Raw genomic sequence first — 17,051 nt, forward strand, 5'->3', positions numbered from 1 at the left:
AAGGCTGATCAGCAGGCAGCTTTCATTCTGCAACGCTGCGCCTTTGCAGATATGCATTTCACGTGCTTCCTTGAGGATGTTAACGGCATCTTGAATTGTTGCCTCTGGCGCGCCAGCCACCTGCTCACCCAACACGAACGTCTTCGACCTCAAAGCGCCAGCGCTGTCTGCAGTCATGAACACGGCCTTTTCCACTGTCACCTCACCTGAGGTCGAGTCGAGGGTACATGAAGTGAAACATACTTCGTATGCGTCATAAAGTTGATGTAGCGTCCAATGCTTCCCAGGCACCTTCTTATCCATCAGCGCGGCGACATTCGCGGTGCCAGCCGCACTAACTTCGTTGCCAACCGCAGGTTCGTCAACCTCTGTCTCCTCTGCAACCTGCCTTCGTGCCTTCTTCTGAGGCGCGACTTCGTCACTGCCCTTCCTTTTCCTTCAATTTCTTTTGCAGTGGGATTTTCGCTTAGGTAAGCTGGCAGGTTCCGCAGAATCGTTGAGACTGCGTCCGGTGCAAGTGCAGGCGTCCCTCGTGGAATGCGAACTTCTTCGCCATTTATACGGTGCACATAGCCTCTGATAATGAGGTGTTGCTCAAAATGCAGTTCACATACCGCGCAGTCTTCGGTTAGCGGCTTCTCGGCTCTGTGTAGGTGCCTTTCTCACGTGGACCTCCGCTCATGATCTGCAGGCGCCTTGAACAGCGGCAGCTTCTTTGCAGTTTTCGTTCGAGCGTACCCTGTGCTACACCCTGGGGTGTAGCTGTGGTTGAGGCGTTGCTCTTCACTACTCGATGCATTGAGCGGGCGCATTCGCATGAGAAGAGCGCGCAAAACACAACCGCACGGAACGAAAAAGTACACCCGAAACACAGCAGTGAAATGCACTGGCCGTGCATGCCGAGACCAGTCGCCTTCAGGAGTGGTCGACGAGAGCGCCACCCCTTCGGGCTACACTTCCGGTGATGCGGTAGCAAGGCGCTCCTCCCTCCGTTCGTTCCACTGCCCTCTTCTAGTTCACAGTAATTATGCTTCAAAAGTAACCAAGGGAACGAAATTAGTTATAATAATGTTGGGGGTCAGATGAAGCGCCAAAACTTGTCCCAGTAAGATGCAGTACACGCTAAGCAAGCTGTGTCACACGGCCGAGCTGCTTTTCGCTAACTGCGTCACAATGCCGGGTGCGACCATTATGCTTCAAAAGTACCAAAAAAAGAATGAAAGTAGTTAAAATAATGTTGCCGGTCAGAGAAAGCGCCAATACTTGTCCCAGTAACCTTGAGTGCTCGTGAAACTAACTGCATCACGCAGCCGAGCTGCTTTTCGCTAACTGCGTCAGAACGCCAGGTGCGGCGAGTGGACCCATACCCTACCGAAATTAGTTACAATAATGTGAGACCGAGGGAAGGCGTCGCAGACATCTTCCAGTACGACTCGTTAACTCAGATTACCTGCGCTAGGATGGCTGAGCTGTTTTTGACTGTGTCGCAAGTCTAGGTTCCGTGCCGTAATCCTAATCGATTCGTTGAAATGCGTCGCAGACGGTCAAACAAGATTTGGCACCTTGCCCTAGTCCAATAGTGCACTGGTGCTGTGTCGAAGTGCTAAAAGGAACTCAAGAATAAGCCAAGTACCCAACAAACCAGCTACATCGGAAAAAGACACAAACAGGTCACCGAACAAGCAACCGCTTACATTTACATCGCTCGTTTCGGTGGCGTACGTGTCTGGCGCAGGACGCATGCATCTTGCGCCTCTGGCATGCCAGATGTATGCGTTTCCTTGCATTACCTAGGTTGTTGCTAGGTGACGCAAGGAAAATAATTCCGAAACTACAAGTTCATCCATATCGATTTTTTTGTTAGTTTTGGCTGAAAATAATTTTAAAAAATAAACCAATGTCTGTTAGCTCCATTTCACATGCTTATTTTCCGATGCTTGCGGCAGCTAACGGACGGCATCAATATTACCTGGACATATTCACTGTTACAAGTTTTCGCCGATTTTCCATTGTTGAATCCTTTTCCTATGGCCGCATCTTGAAAGCGATCTGCATTGTGGCCAAAGTACGCATCCGCCTGGGCCTCATTTTCACAGCAATCTGCGATGTTTGCAGAGTGTGAGTAGTACTATTAGCTTCGTATGCGCTCTGCTTTGGACGTTTCATTCGGAAAGTCAATTTCATCGCTCCATAGAACATGTAAGCGCGACTGAACGACGACTTAGAAAGAAAGAGACACACAGAGCTAGCGCTGTCTCTGGGATTCTTTTTATACATACTCGTTCCGTCGTGCTTGCACATTATATCACTGTTGATTTAGTTAGTAAGCGAATGTTTACAAGTTTATACGGCCAATAAAACTACTGTCCTTCCTTTGTAGAGCTATCTCATAATTTACTATCGCAATCGGTGCTTCGCCTTTCAGCCGAAACCGCGACTTCTTTTTTTAGTTGGCAGCCGAATGCTGCAATTACCACTCCCTTGATTTCAAGTTCATTGAGTCATACAGTACAATCCATACGATATACAATAGCACCGCGAACTACGCGCAAACGTAGCTTCGTCCAAGGGTGCTGAACAAAGTGATCGAACTGTGCGCCGCCGGGAGTGCAGGCAAGGCGGCATAATACCAGCCACGCAAATGCTGACCTTGTTGATACGACGCGTTTTAGTCGCCGCGCTTATCGTGCTGCATGCTTCACATTGTTCACTTCGCGATACCATGTTACCACGTCACAGCTTTTTCATCCGTCATGCTGACCGGACTAGTGCGCAGAGGACGCGGATCATCGTAAGACCGCCACCAGCTGGAAGAACATTCTTGCGCTGAATTCACAAACGCGTATTGAGGCCTCTTAAGTTAAGGAGGAAAGTATCGAAAGAACAACGCACGAATCAAATGAAAGACGTGAGCGACGTAATTTCGACCAGGAATGTGTGTGTGTGTGTGTGTGTGTGTGTGCGTGTGTGTGTGTGTGTGTATGTGTGTGTGTGTGTGTGTGTGTGTGTGTGTGTGTGTGTGTGTGCGCGTGTGTGAGCAAAACCGTGTGCACAGACGCTACATCACATCGACCAAGGCTAAACTGAAACTGTTAGTGATATAATAGAAGGCTCAAGGTGACAGCACGGAATAAAACAGCGAATTATAGAACAGCAACAAGTTTGGATATTTAGACAAGTTTAGGCGGTATTTTTTTAGTTGTTTCATTGTGCATGGAGAATCATAGCCTCGAAAGCGTCGGGAAAATTAACCGTCCGCACCCCTATGAGCGTGAGAAAGCTCAAAAAAAGGAAAATTGGAGCGCTAAAAAACATCAGTGACCAACCTGACTGTTGTCGTGAATGGACGCCATATTTATCTTTTCTACAACCCAATAGGATTTCATGACGAGTATGAAAGTAGAGAGGCAAGTTGGGCTAGTAGGTGGGCGTTCATCTTGTAGCACGGGTGTTGCTTCGCATTAAACACACGGACAATAACGGCGCGCTGCCTGTTCACTTCTTCTGTTGTCCGTGTGTTTAGAGTGCTGTAACCCCGGTGTTGCAAGACGAGTATGAAAACTCAGGCTATTGCGCGCGTTAAGATACACAGCCTACCAGATATTAAGCAGAAAATCGCAGCGCAGCAGTTACTGCCTTCTACAGTAGTGCACACCAAATACAATTATGCACTAAAACTGTTCAATGCATTTTGAGATGACAAATCAGAGCATGCCACAGAGATGTAAGCACGCGCCATCAGCGTTTATCAGTAGGGGCCTCTGGCCAATCGGCCGCTACGGCGTGTTCCAACGCTTACCCGCGTCAGCTGGAGCGGCGTAGATACATATAATTAGGTTCGTAAGGCTCCTTCACGCCCATTGTAGAAATTTCTTATGTCGGCATCTGCAACGGCTTTTTAGGTTCTGTGAATCGACTTACGCTTACGAGCAGTAGACAGCGCCAAACAACAGGACAAAGAGAGGGACAGCGATGAGGCGGGACAGAGGGCACTGGATGTGGCCTAGTTGCACTAACTGCGCATGCGTTGCGCCCCCTGGCAACAGCGTGGAAAGCCGCATCTGCGCCTCCAAGTAGATTTCGGGTACCCCAAAGATGTGACGCAGAAATGTGTGATGCTACTTTAGCTTCAACACATCAACGTGACCACCAGGAGCACATGTGATTAAACGTTTATAGTACGTATATGTATTCGTTTACAAGACATTGCATTGCCTCTATAAGACACCTAAATAAAGCGATCAGTTTCACTTTCCACTCACATTGAATAAACGCAAACACGTTTCAGCACTCCTTTCGCATTTATGGAAAGCTTCGCTGTATATAGATTCCTGCAGAGCACGTTGGATGTGCAGAATTTTTCTTTTTTTGCCGAATGTCTTACCTATACTACATTTTTAACATGTAGAAAGGTACCAGGGCAACCAAGCGCAAGTCATCGGCTGCAATGCCATGTGATTGTACGCTTGCCAGACGATAAATTCGCCTGTCCTCTACCCTCGTGTGTTCCCTTAAATGGCGAGCTATATACACCTTACGTGTAGAGCGATTCGGACGTACTAAGTTACAGGAGCATTCAGCGAAATTGCACCGCCTTTCACAACGCAGATGGATGTACGACAAAGGCGGTAATGCGATCGACGCAGCTGTGGCGACGTTGCTCTGCCACACACTCGCTTTGCCCGTCTCAAACGGCATCGGCGGAGGCTTCGTGGCGACTATCTACTTGGCGTAAGTAGCTGCGTTCTCTTGTGGAACCCTTGAGCTTTATTGTACAAAAAGTGATCGTAGGCATTTTATAGGGGTAACCCAACCACTACCTGAATGTTTCTCAACTTTCCTGCATTTTGATGTCATGTAGCTGACCTCATATGTGAACGAGCGAGTTGAGCAAGTATGTGTGAAACTGGATCGGTGGACTGTATGAAGGACTAGGTCTTCACCGCGTGGATATGTGGGATCTCTAATGGTCTCATGAGTATATTGCTTAGACTGAGTTCAGGAAAACCACATGTTAGATCTTTGCGGGCATTTTCGTCTTCATGCTTGTAACCTATGGAGTCATAGACGCCATTTCACTCTCAAAGGTAATATTGCAAGAAAGTGATGGTGTAAGATAACCAAGTCTCATACTCCTCATACATCTGATGCTTCTGACTCATTTTCTTGCGTTAAATGATGGTACTGCACTACGAAACTTCGAAAAAAAAACCGACAATTCTGTCACCGTCCTAAATAATTTACTGCTGTCAGTTCATCTTTCGTATCCCGGAAGGTGTATTCGTCATGATGTCGTGATGCAGAGGTAGTCACGCGAGGGCATAATTCTACGCGAAGGTACCGCATGCAAAGGAGCATGTCGCCCCCATAAAACAGGAGAAGTCAGAGCCTTACTAGTCATCTTCAAAACGGATTGAATTTTGCAGCCGCAACCAAGACTTCTAGTGCTATCTCTATTTATTCATTTGTGAGCATAGAGCATTCCTTTCCAATAAAACACCACACAGAGGTCCGCCAGATGCAATAAAGAAACAGCAAGATCGCGCACATTGTACGTACGCACCGGAAGAACTTGAAGGAAAACGTAAACATATTTTCTCCACATTGCATGCCTGTTTTGGTTACGAATATGGTGGGCATAATTACAACCTCATCAATTAGGCGACATATCTTCAACTACAAATTTGTTGCGTGCGTGGATTCGCTACTTCAGTGCTTAGTAAAACAGAATCGTGACTACGTTCCTGAGGCTCATCAAGACACCTCCGCGGCAGTCGTAAAGGCTTTGAAATACCTCTTGATGCTTATAGGACTTGACATGGAGTATCCAGCACACACTGCAGTTTATAGCGCTTCGATGAACGCTGGAATCAACTAGGGTGTCTTCAAAGCGATGAAGCGGGATAGGCACTTCTCCAACTTGCTTAGGATGAGCTGTGTCACGCCAATCAGGGAACCCTCCCTGGTAAAGTGGACTCTTGGTGCCCGAAGTCAACATGCAGTTTGCTCATTCAACGAAGCGCGTCTATTTGAGCCTCAGCAATGTGGAAGACTCACAAGCGATTCAGAGAATATGGCATATGAGATGAACTTCTTTGATGCCAGTGGTCCTCTGTCTTGAACCGATTGATGTTGTTGCTCAAACGCTTTGAAGAGGTAATTTCTAATTAAGGATACTATAGTGGAGAACTTTCATATAGTACACAATTTTACGCAATAAAAATAGATCTGCCTTTTCTACCTTCGGCCTGTCCTGCGAGAATTTTGGCGCAAAAGCAGTTCCTGCAAGAAGAACATTGCGGATGGCGCTAATTTTTTTCAGGACATTGAGCTTCGCATCTAAGCTGCATGATGCAATTTGGTGAATATTGGCGCGCTTCGCCATTACATCGATGGTCACATACATTCCAAGCTGTACCTCGAATACGGGATTGAGAAGCTCACGAACACAACGCCTGCTGCTCCGGAAGTCGACATTGTACGTTACTGCTCTAGCCGCATGGCAGTGCCGTGACTCTATTCAAGTTGGCCTTGCCAACGTCTGCTATATGATTTGTAGTGCTTGTACGACTGTTAGTGGGCACGTGCCCAGAAATATTCGAGGAAATCATCATGGCGTTGGTGGAACTTCCTGGCACCCATGCAAAACTGATATCGCAGATGTCCAGTGGACGAAGCTATCCCTGGTTAGCTTATCGATGTGCTGTCCATGCTACACTAGGCGTCCTTCGAGAAAAGAGTACTTAGCCAACTCGGCACCGTAAAGACAGAGCGCAGCAATCGTCCGAGCACCGCGAGCAACAAACACCTACACACTAAGAAAAAAAAGAGTACCTCTTACTCTTTTTGGAGAGTCTGGACTCGCCACGTATACGACACACTTTGTGGGAGACACCCGAACTCTCTTTCGGCAGAGAGTCCCGAGACTATCTGTGCTCAATACAAGGTGTTTGCGTGACTCCGCACACAATAGTCATGCACACACTGTTGTAATAGTCGCCTATACCGTCTCAAAAGGGTTACAAGACTAGTGCTCAGGGAGTCCGTTAACAATTCTAAATGAGTCGAACGACTCAAGATAAAGGGTGACATGACCACTGCTGAAGGATTCGGGTAACTATTCTTGATGAGTCTGATAACTCCAGCAGTGTGTCAAGTTACCCTTTGTGCATGGTGCAGGACTCTTGTAAATGGAGTAAAATAACTAATCCATGTAAGTCGTTTGACTCTCAGATGGCAGTGTCGAGCCGCTTTTCAAAATGTGTCACCAACTTTTGCTGTAAGTACACACGACTACGGCTAGCTCTCAAGATGGCTACTGTGAAAAGACAACATATAAGAAAGAACCCATAGCAAACTTGCCAAAAAGGACGTGGCAGGTTAGCAACAAAAAGTTAACATTTCATCACCCTTTGTTGTCTTCTGGAAAATTCAAATGTATTAGTCAGCACAGAATCACCATGAAAGCAAGACAGTTCTCATTACTATTAAACTGGAATCAATAGCCAACCAAGCAAAACAGTCTTAAATAAACATCCAATATGTAGCCTGCAGGTGCATATGCATGACACTGCAATGCAACTCAGAACCATAATGAGACCCAAAAATATTATGTAACTCATGTGGAAGTTCAATTCACCACTGCACAGGTCTCTAATGTCAAAACATTTATAAGTTAAACCTATTTCACTGTTCTTCGAGACGTGTTTTTATTTAGAACTTACCATTTAACATTTTAAGCAAGTAAGCTACACATGACAAATAAAGAAGGCCGCAGTTATGTACAAAGGAGATCCAGATAATCAAGTGCAATAAAAACAATATTCCAACTTAGATTCCATAATCTATGCGTTATACTATGCTTGCTGAAAACAACTGGTTGGCAATTGATAATCCAATCTAACAGTAAGAACAGCTGTCTTACCTTATGGTACTCTTTCTTGTTGGCACGTTTCCCCCACAACTTGTGCGTGTTAGCGTCAGTTGAAAATTGATCTGAAAAATACCACATTAAAAAGTTGTGCATCAATTTTATTGTCATACAACATGCAACAGTGTATAAAAGCTTCACAACAGATAATATTACAAAAATAAATAGAGCAAAATTTATACTAATTGTTTATTTATGTTGACAAACATACTTTTCAAGACGAAGTATAATAGCTGACAGACAATTTCGCAGATTGCAATAACCACTAATACAAAACTTGCCATAATGCAAACACGCTGACAAAATATGTAGCACAGGTAGCTGTATTTTGTTACGGCAAAGATAGCACATGAATAATGAGGACAAGGGAGGTAGCAGAACACATAAACTATACCCAGCGGCATGCATGCAGCTGTAACAATACACATGGTGCACCAAGGTCCAAAAGAAACAAAGAGGAAGATGTGAGGAAGGCTTCTTTTACTCATCACAAGCTATCCTGTAAGAGCAGACAGATTATGCACTGGCTGTAATGTACCCTCAGCACATACGTAAATGAGTTCCATTAGGTGCCACATTTACAAATCACTCATACAATGTTCTTGTGATTGTCCTTATTCCGATTTTTAACTTGGAAAGCATGACTGAGTTATGTAATGCTTCCCTACGGCTTCGCACATATGCAGAAAGAAGTGTTTCTATAAACACGGGAGATCATGGAAGGATGACTGACACATACTTCTTTTAATTCTTTTGTCTTGGTCTTTATGATTATCTACCACAGTAGTCTTTTGTAGAGTGAAACACATTCAGATAATACACTGTGGGCAACAAAGTGTGAATACCTGTTCTTGATTTCTACCTTTCTCAAGTGTCCCGCTAAGGTAAGATTGGTGCAAAAAATTGTCTTCCCAATGTATGCGTTCCCACGAAACAGGAGCAGATGATAAGCCACATTAATGGTGCGTGAAATAAAACATCTGTTCTTAACTTACCACTGCCATTCCAATCTGGTGCGATTTTCTGCTTTGTTGTGTACTCTAGCACAGGTGCTACGCAGTTCACTTGGTGCCCAAAGCAACTCTCACACTATAGCAGGATGTCAATTTTGTTTTTCAAATTCTAAGCGAAACTCAGGTTATGGGGGACAATTGTAAACTTATAGTTTTGCTTTGTATCTTCATAATGTTGTAGAGCAGGGTAGAAAGCAAGAACAGATATTTAAAATTTCGTTTCCTATTGTGCATTGCATGGATATGTTTCAATGAATGATAAAACTACTTGGTAGATAAGAGAATTAACTTCGAAGTCTACCATATCAGTAACTGGAAATTTTATGTGTAATTGAAATTTTGTGATTCCCAGTGATGAAGAAACAGTTTTGACAAAATGTGCCAAGGCAACTAAGTCACTCATGCTCACAAAGGAAACAAAATAAAAACCAAGATTGCAATAAGTTCCAACTTGCAACCTAAAGTGAGACACCTCACATGACTGACTTATGTATTTACTGAGCATAATTTACATCTAGCGCATAATCTGCTTGTACAAGATGACGAACAATTAGTTACTGTTGCTTTCTCTCTGGGGCATTTGGCTCTTCTGAACACATGCACATTGTGTGGCAAAGCTGCGTGGATGTAGCTGGGCACAGCTGTTATTCAGCATCAGTATGTTTTTATGGTCCTGTACTATTATCATTGTAATTTATAATTAGCAAATAGCCTAACTATTGGGTTGATCAGCTCCATTTTAAACAAAACATACTGACAGATTTCCCTGTTTATTGCTAACAAAGTGATGGGTACATCATTTCAGATTTCAAGAAACAGCTGTGGAACAGAACAAATGCTGAAGACAGAAAATCTACAATGACCAGTACCTTCTTTATTAAATGCCATGTACTAGCTCTTTCTGCAATGAATACCATTATTACCAAAAATTGTAGCCTGAAAAAATAATTGGGAAATATTTATAAAAGTGACAGAGATTAGAACTGCACGTTAATTACAAATGTCTTCTTAAACAAAATCACAATAATTGAAGTTTCATTAATTTTAGCAAAACACTGACATCCCATTATTGAAGCTAGTCAGTGCTGAAGGTATTGTTAGTTTGTAGGAGTCCTCAGACTGGCAGCTCTGAAATATTTGTCACCATACTTGGTGGAACATGCTTTGCTCTTTCGGATATTACTTTGCCAAAAAGCCTTCTGTAAGCCTTGTAGGATGATCATTACTTTTTGGGTATATGTATATCAGAACTGGTGCTAGTCTGAGTTCTTACAAAGTAGACGTTATTGAGTACTGTAATTCTAATGCCTGCCACAGCTAAAATTTATGTTAGGGAAAATTGTCGCACTGTCATGAAGCAGTTATGTTCAATAATTAGAGGCAATCACCGTTGAAACACTCAGTACAAAACACAAATATATGGAGTCAAAATTTAAATGTCCAACAAAGTCACGTCTCATGTCTACATTTCACAGAACTGTCTTTTTTTCTGTTAGTGTGCCAATACCAATTGCACATTCACAAACATTTTAGTATTGCACTTCTGGTAAATGCAGGAAAATTCACCGTCTTTAACAGAAGCCCTTGGGAAGACAGCCCATATTCGCTTCGACAAGAGGACTTGCCTTAAGCTTTGCGTCGCTATGTTGTAGGTCACTGTAGCAAGGGGAACGTTTTGCTGATTGAATATTACTCGAAATATTTTTATTATTTGTACTAGAGGTTTCAAAAGAGAGCCAATTGTAGAGTTCTTCATGCAGATTTCATATATTCCATTAGTTTTTGTTTAGCTGCTTCTTGAGTTATGTCCTATACAACGGCAAAATACATAGTGATATTTGCGGGCACTTTCTTGTGTATTAAATTTTCACAAAAAAGCAGTGTGCTGCAGTTAACTCAGCTCCTTGTAGACTGCAAGGTGCCAATATCTATTCAAACAGCACGTAAAGTTACTAGACGTATGCAAGATTAGTAGGCAGGCAGGCAGGCCTGCTACTAAAATTATTGAGAATACTTCAATAATTTTTTTCTCACAATAGCATGAGAATAACCTTGTGCTTTATAATTGTCCTATACAAATTAAATTTGGCATACATACTCTTCAAGATAAGCAGAATACCAGTATCTAATTGAAATTGCAATCTAAAAATTATTTAAAGTGGCCTAATATTTTTTGCATAATTCCAGTAATTGTACAAGCTGTTTGGATAGGTATCGCCACTTTGCGGTATACACCTAGCTAAATAAGATACAGCATGAAACCATTTGCGAATCTTTTACACACAAGTGCCCATAAAGATATATTGCCACTATGTAGGACATAACTAAACACCAGCTACACAAAAACCAATGACAATTCAAATCTACATAAAACTCCCTATGAATACCAGTACATTCAAATTTCTAGTACAAATTTAAAAAGTTGTTTCGAGGAGCATTTCCCCTTAATAAGTGGGTGTCAGTGTTTCTACCAAAGGGTTACAAAATGCCTTGAGGCATACCATAGGGAGTTTTATAAATAGCACACGCATGCATCTGTCTAAAAAGTCCCATGCCCTGCTTGCATTCCTTAGACATTTTTCTGCATTCTGTTGTATGTCACCGTTTGCATCCCTTAACACTGAGGGCGCAAAACCGAAAACCAGCCTATTATACACTTAATTTTTAGCCTGTAAAGGGGCTGTATGCGAATGGGGGCAGCCAACTCTAGCATGAGAATAAACAAATATTTGTTCTCGCATTAATGAAACCAGTCAAAATATAATCTCGCAAATCTAGAAATGAATGCACAAAGAACCTTGCTGATTGTTACATTAGTGTCCCGAACAAGATCTTCTGATGTTTATAATTCCTAGTTTTATTCACTTTCCTCTAGTAACTGGGCTTTGACCTAGAATACTCAGTGTAGGAGACTAACCCAGGCCTGGAAGCCAATATTTAAATCTGAAATGGACATTCATCCCCCGACCACATGGCACTGCTACGTCATCAGAAGAAACATGCATCCATGGACATATAGTCTGTAAAATTATTTTTACATGATCTGTAGCGTTACTCTTGCACTAACAAATTCTGAAAATTAGGAAATACATCTGCTATTTAAAGCACTGCTGCAAAACCGTGTTTGAGAAATGCAATACTCAAAAGGTGTAATACAACCAATGTGTGCATGAAACCTATGCTGCCTTTGACATTCATCAGTGTGGCAAATAAGCACTGAGAAATGCCAAGGGTATCATAGCTTTCGTGTCTCAAGCCTTGTATGCGAGTACCAGTATCTTTGCAGTGAAAGAAGTCACATTATTACCAGACTTATGAGGGGAACCAATGTTTCTCTAGTTCAATAGTTTCTTTCTTGTGCTCCTATATCCTTGAGTTTTTAAAAAATAATGGGTGCTTGAAATAAGTACTTTATATTGCTCTTAAATTTATCCTACACTAGAGCCCATGTTATGTTACATTTCTTGAACACATTGCAGTGCTGTAGATTATCAAAGGAAGAAAAAATGCCGTAAGTTCGTATTTTAGCCTTCCATACAACAAGAATTAATAACCTATCAATTACACCCACAAGTACGAAAGAACTATGAGAAACGGGGCTTAAAGGCAGGTATACATTAGAATAGCAGGGGCTGATGGTGAGAATTCTAAGAGAAAGGAACTATTAAAAACTAGATACTAAAGACACATATGAATTATAACAGAAATATTTACAAAGAATTTGAAGAGACAAATAGAATGTCTGTTCAAATCACTCCACCCCAACATTCATCCATGGTTCGATAAGTGATCACAGCTGGTGATGCTGTTTGGATAGATGGTAGGTGAGGCACAGCTGTGAAATAGGTAGCACATGTAGAGGGGTCACCAAAGGTTGCACAGCAGGTTGCCTTGATCTCCGGACTCCCTCGACCCTGATGCGTTGAGCCTGGTTATACGTCGTTCGCAAGAGGCCTGGCCCGAGTGTGCGGCATGGCTTGGGTAAAATTTCGAGGCAACCTGAAAAACACAGATTCATATATTTAGCACCAAAATATTCTGTACCATAGGGCAAATCTGAAGTTTACCATCTGCACATAGCAGATGATGAAAACAGACACAAGTCACCAGACTCAAGGTATATAAATGTGCAAAAGTGGAACTGAATGTGAAGAGCTGCTTATAGGATGGAATCCATCAATTTGTCTTTTGTGGATCAATAATAGTATCTTAACATAAAGTCAAGTGTACATGACCCTCCCTATTTGTGTAAGTAGGCTATTCTATACCAGCTGTTCCAGCCTGGCACACAACCACTTGGAATTTCTTCTTGAAAACTGAGGGCCTTTCAATATAAAAGAAATCTCAATTTCACGCAATACTTAAAGCAAAAAAAATTTTTACTGCCATAAACATTATGTCAAATTTATGTCATTATGTCAAGTATGCATCATAAAGTGGCAGCCAAAAATTTGGTTCTTTCATTAAGAGGGCCAAATTTTTAACAACGAAGAGAGGCCTTACACCAGAAACTTGACTGCTTATTAGCCACTGCTGAGTTTATTATGGCTGATTAAAAATGGACAAAATGGCTTATTAACTTTATTTTCACAAAAGTGACCTACAGCAAAAACTGCAAATTTATGCAATCCATGTGTTTAGGACTTGTGCTGTGTGCAAGAATGGTATCAGAAAGATACATTATGCAGCAGTGCACAGAGGAGGATGAACTTGGAAAAGAAGACAGTTTTGGTGTACGTTTATCGGCCTACTTACCATTGAGGCAGCCCTAGTAAATTTATGCCAAATACCATGTATGAGAGTACATTGTATTCTTTTTAAATTGGTAAAGCTTTATCAAAGTAGTTTTTGTGTTAAACAAAAAAAAATTGTGCAAGTGGTCTCTTGCAGTTTGAAAATTTGCATCGCATTTCGTCTAATACACATAGCCTCTTGGCGGCTAAGACAAAATGCATGGACTTGAGAATCCCTGCACAGATAGCAGAGAGTCTAATCTACTTCGAAGTTACGTCTTTCATTGCTGAGTGACTACAAGCCATTTCACTCAAAAAGACGTCGCTTAATTACAGGTATTTACCTGAATCTTTCTGTCGGCTGTCAGCCTGCTGGCATCATCACTAAGGCTGCCAACTCCCTAGTGGACATAGTCGGGACATGGTGGTGGCAGGATGCAGTGGCAGAAGCCACCAAAGGCTCCCAACTACCTAGTGGACGTAGTCAGGACAGGGTGGTGGGAGGACACAGGGGTAGGAGCCGCCAGAGTGTACCTGCAACAAATTTGCACAAATGTTCTTAGTCCTACCATGACATGATTTACAATAAAACTGAGCTGTCTGTGTAACATGGCTACCAATACAAATAAAGGTAAACAGTTAGGTCCTACGACACAACTAGAAGCCCGACAAAAAAAGAAACGGTACTTATGTTTATGAAAATCCAAGCAATGAAACAAAAAATGTGTAACCGGTTTGTGCATGGAAGCTCGGTTGAAACCTGAGCTCATACCATCAAGTGATCTGCTAGACAACTGCAAGCCTGCCACCTAAATATGTCATTGTAAATTATTTTTACATGCATTATGTTAAGCTGCATTAATACAAGTTCAAAATCTCTTAATATAAGTAAATCACCAAGCTAATTCAATTAACAAATTCCAGTGGTCGTTAATGCAACAAAGTGCAAGCTCGGAATAAAGCTGGCTAAACTGGGCAATGAAAAATAACAATGTGGTTCTCTACATCTTGTTTTCCTGGCTTTCGCTTTAGCACTGGAATATACAAGAATTTTGACATTCCTCATATTTCACCCTGCTAATTTTTATGCCATAATGCATAATACTTCAGCAAGAGGAATAATGCTTTCTTTCAACCGTAAATAGTGATAGAACAAGAAAATTCATTGGAGCCAACATTTTGAGAAAAAAAATCTCCTTCTCTTTGTCAAAATATTGGCTCCAGCGGTCCTTGTTCTACGGCTCTTCATCAGTTCAAGTCTCTTGTCTTCCTGTGTACCTCTGTACTTTCAATGTTATGTCAATGAAACTGCAATAACGGATCATTAGTAAATGTAGCTGATGAGGAACTTGGGTTTGTTGGCAGATAACGACAGAGTAATTGCGCAATATAAAGATACGGACAAAGGAGGCTTGTGTGTGTTGTCTCCTCCAGCCATGTCTCCCCTTTGGGTGATTACTCTGTCTCAATGTAAAACTGTTACCCTTTGCACAATAATAGTACAATGCATAAAGACAGGAAAGTGGACACAAAAATTACAACAAATAGTATCATATGCTAATGAGATAAGCAAAAGTGCCTGCTACGATTTGTCTCACCCATAACGTGCTGGTAAATGGTGACTTCTGGCTGTTGCCATTTCTTGAATACCTAAAATAAAATACATTTCAAAATTATAAAAATACACAGGACAACAGCAGTAGCCGAGGACATAATGCATTGTATAGTACAAAAAGGTAAACTAATCTCCGATACACGGCAGACGAAATTTCCTTTATTATGTTAGTAGAAAAATACAACACACTTCATTTCATTCAATACTGTCAGCCTTTCTTGCTATAAGAAAAAAGGTATTTCTGCATGGAAGAAGCAAAATAATAAATGGCCTTCTACTTTTACAAAATATGTTGCAGCGACTAAGCCAACTACAGCTGTAGATACTTAAAATTGTTGTATGCACATTACAATAGCCAAGACAGGATAAACTTGGGTTCATATGCAGCTCACTGGAAGGTACAACTTTGCAATCAACTCATTTCTGTTGGGCAAATATACGCACTAACATAAAACTACACATAAAAGGACCTTTTTTTTTCATAAACCACCGGAATCAATATAAAAAATCCAGTAGCAATAGTACAATTTCACCACATAACACAGCCAGGTTTTGTAAGCGTAGTAGGATTTACTATATAAATGTTGCAGCATATTCATGCTTTTAAATTTTTACAACCGTGAAAATAAAGATTACGTAAAAATATTACATTATATATAGGCTTAGATTGTGAGCTAATGTGTTTTCTACTTACAGCCAAATGCACAAAAAATTTGTTCTCTTTCAGCGCTTTGAAAGCGCTGTCTGTTCGCTTGTGCATGCAGCCGCTTAACTGCTCTTAAAATATGTGTGCTGCCACATCGCCTGACGCTACCATACATCGTTGTAGCGCTTTTATTATTCGCGGCAATATACCTAAAGCACTTGTAAATCTTCAGAATGCACAAGCTGCCCTTTCGATTACCTGTCTTCGCAATGCGAAAGTCACACTGGTGCTAGTATTGTATCTACACTTCAAGTTACGCAGTACTTGATATTCTACGGATTTTTCGATGCGACAGGCCACTCGTCACTAGAGTCGTTAAGAACGGTGTTTCTCCTGAGGCTTCCGTCTGCCAGTAGTATTTCCGCCTACATACGCGCACGCATGCCTAAGAAACGTCTGTGAACTGCCAAGAGAAACATGGCGCAAAATGTAGCCGTACCGGAAGGGCCGAGTACGCGCCGTTTGTAAACTCGGAACAAAAGCTGATATGCTTACCTGAGACGTTAAGAGAAATATGGCACAGGTCACTCCCCGCTCGTAGTCGGTCGTATGCATCTGGTCGTCTCTGTCCGTTGCGATCTCCCACATCACAATGAAAGATGCAGTGCAAACCGCAGCACTTCGGGCGCTTGTGACGGTCCGGCGATGTCGGCAAAGACGAAATCGGCGATACGCTGTTGCTCGCGGCGGTCCCCTCGTCGCAATCGCACAGCACGGACAGAAGCTCCCACCGTAACTTGCCACAACGCTTGGTTGCAGTCGCCCTTAACGCAGCGATTTCAGAACCACTCAACGACAACGTACTAGCGCGTGATGAAGCACAAGTTCAAAATGGCGTCATGCTATTGACGGCTTCGGCTTTGGATCATTTTGTATCTGCACAACTGGGCAAAACAGTTGCGCTAGTTTCGGTTTTGTTTCCTTGCGTTGAAATAAAAACTGTTTTGCTCACTGATAATTTTATGTCACTTAAGTAATGTTTACGAATGAAACAGCCATCAATTTAACACGCGTCTTGAAATACCCGCTACGTTCACTTGGCAGAAGCAAAATT

The 17,051-nt window shown here is 42.1% G+C and overlaps 1 protein-coding gene and 1 long non-coding RNA gene across 5 annotated transcripts in view; one reads left to right on the plus strand and one right to left on the minus strand.

Annotated features, from left to right (window-relative positions):
* The window catches only part of LOC135905628 (scoloptoxin SSD14-like), a 129,286-nt gene that overhangs the window by 22,884 nt on the left and 89,351 nt on the right, over positions 1–17,051 (plus strand). For all 4 annotated transcript variants that reach the window (XM_065436584.1, XM_065436585.1, XM_065436586.1 and 1 more), the window contains one exon: positions 4,609–4,731. In XM_065436584.1, the coding sequence (XP_065292656.1) occupies positions 4,609–4,731 (123 nt within the window). The remainder of the gene's footprint in view (positions 1–4,608; positions 4,732–17,051) is intronic.
* Positions 8,015–16,850, minus strand: LOC135905606 (uncharacterized). Its single transcript, XR_010565424.2, has 4 exons — positions 16,493–16,850; positions 15,275–15,326; positions 14,021–14,210; positions 8,015–12,942 (listed from the first exon to the last, which is right to left on the minus strand). It is a non-coding gene; the product is annotated as an uncharacterized lncRNA (long non-coding RNA).

This window comes from Dermacentor albipictus, chromosome 1, assembly GCF_038994185.2.
Source record: "Dermacentor albipictus isolate Rhodes 1998 colony chromosome 1, USDA_Dalb.pri_finalv2, whole genome shotgun sequence".
Taxonomy (NCBI): domain Eukaryota; kingdom Metazoa; phylum Arthropoda; class Arachnida; order Ixodida; family Ixodidae; genus Dermacentor; species Dermacentor albipictus.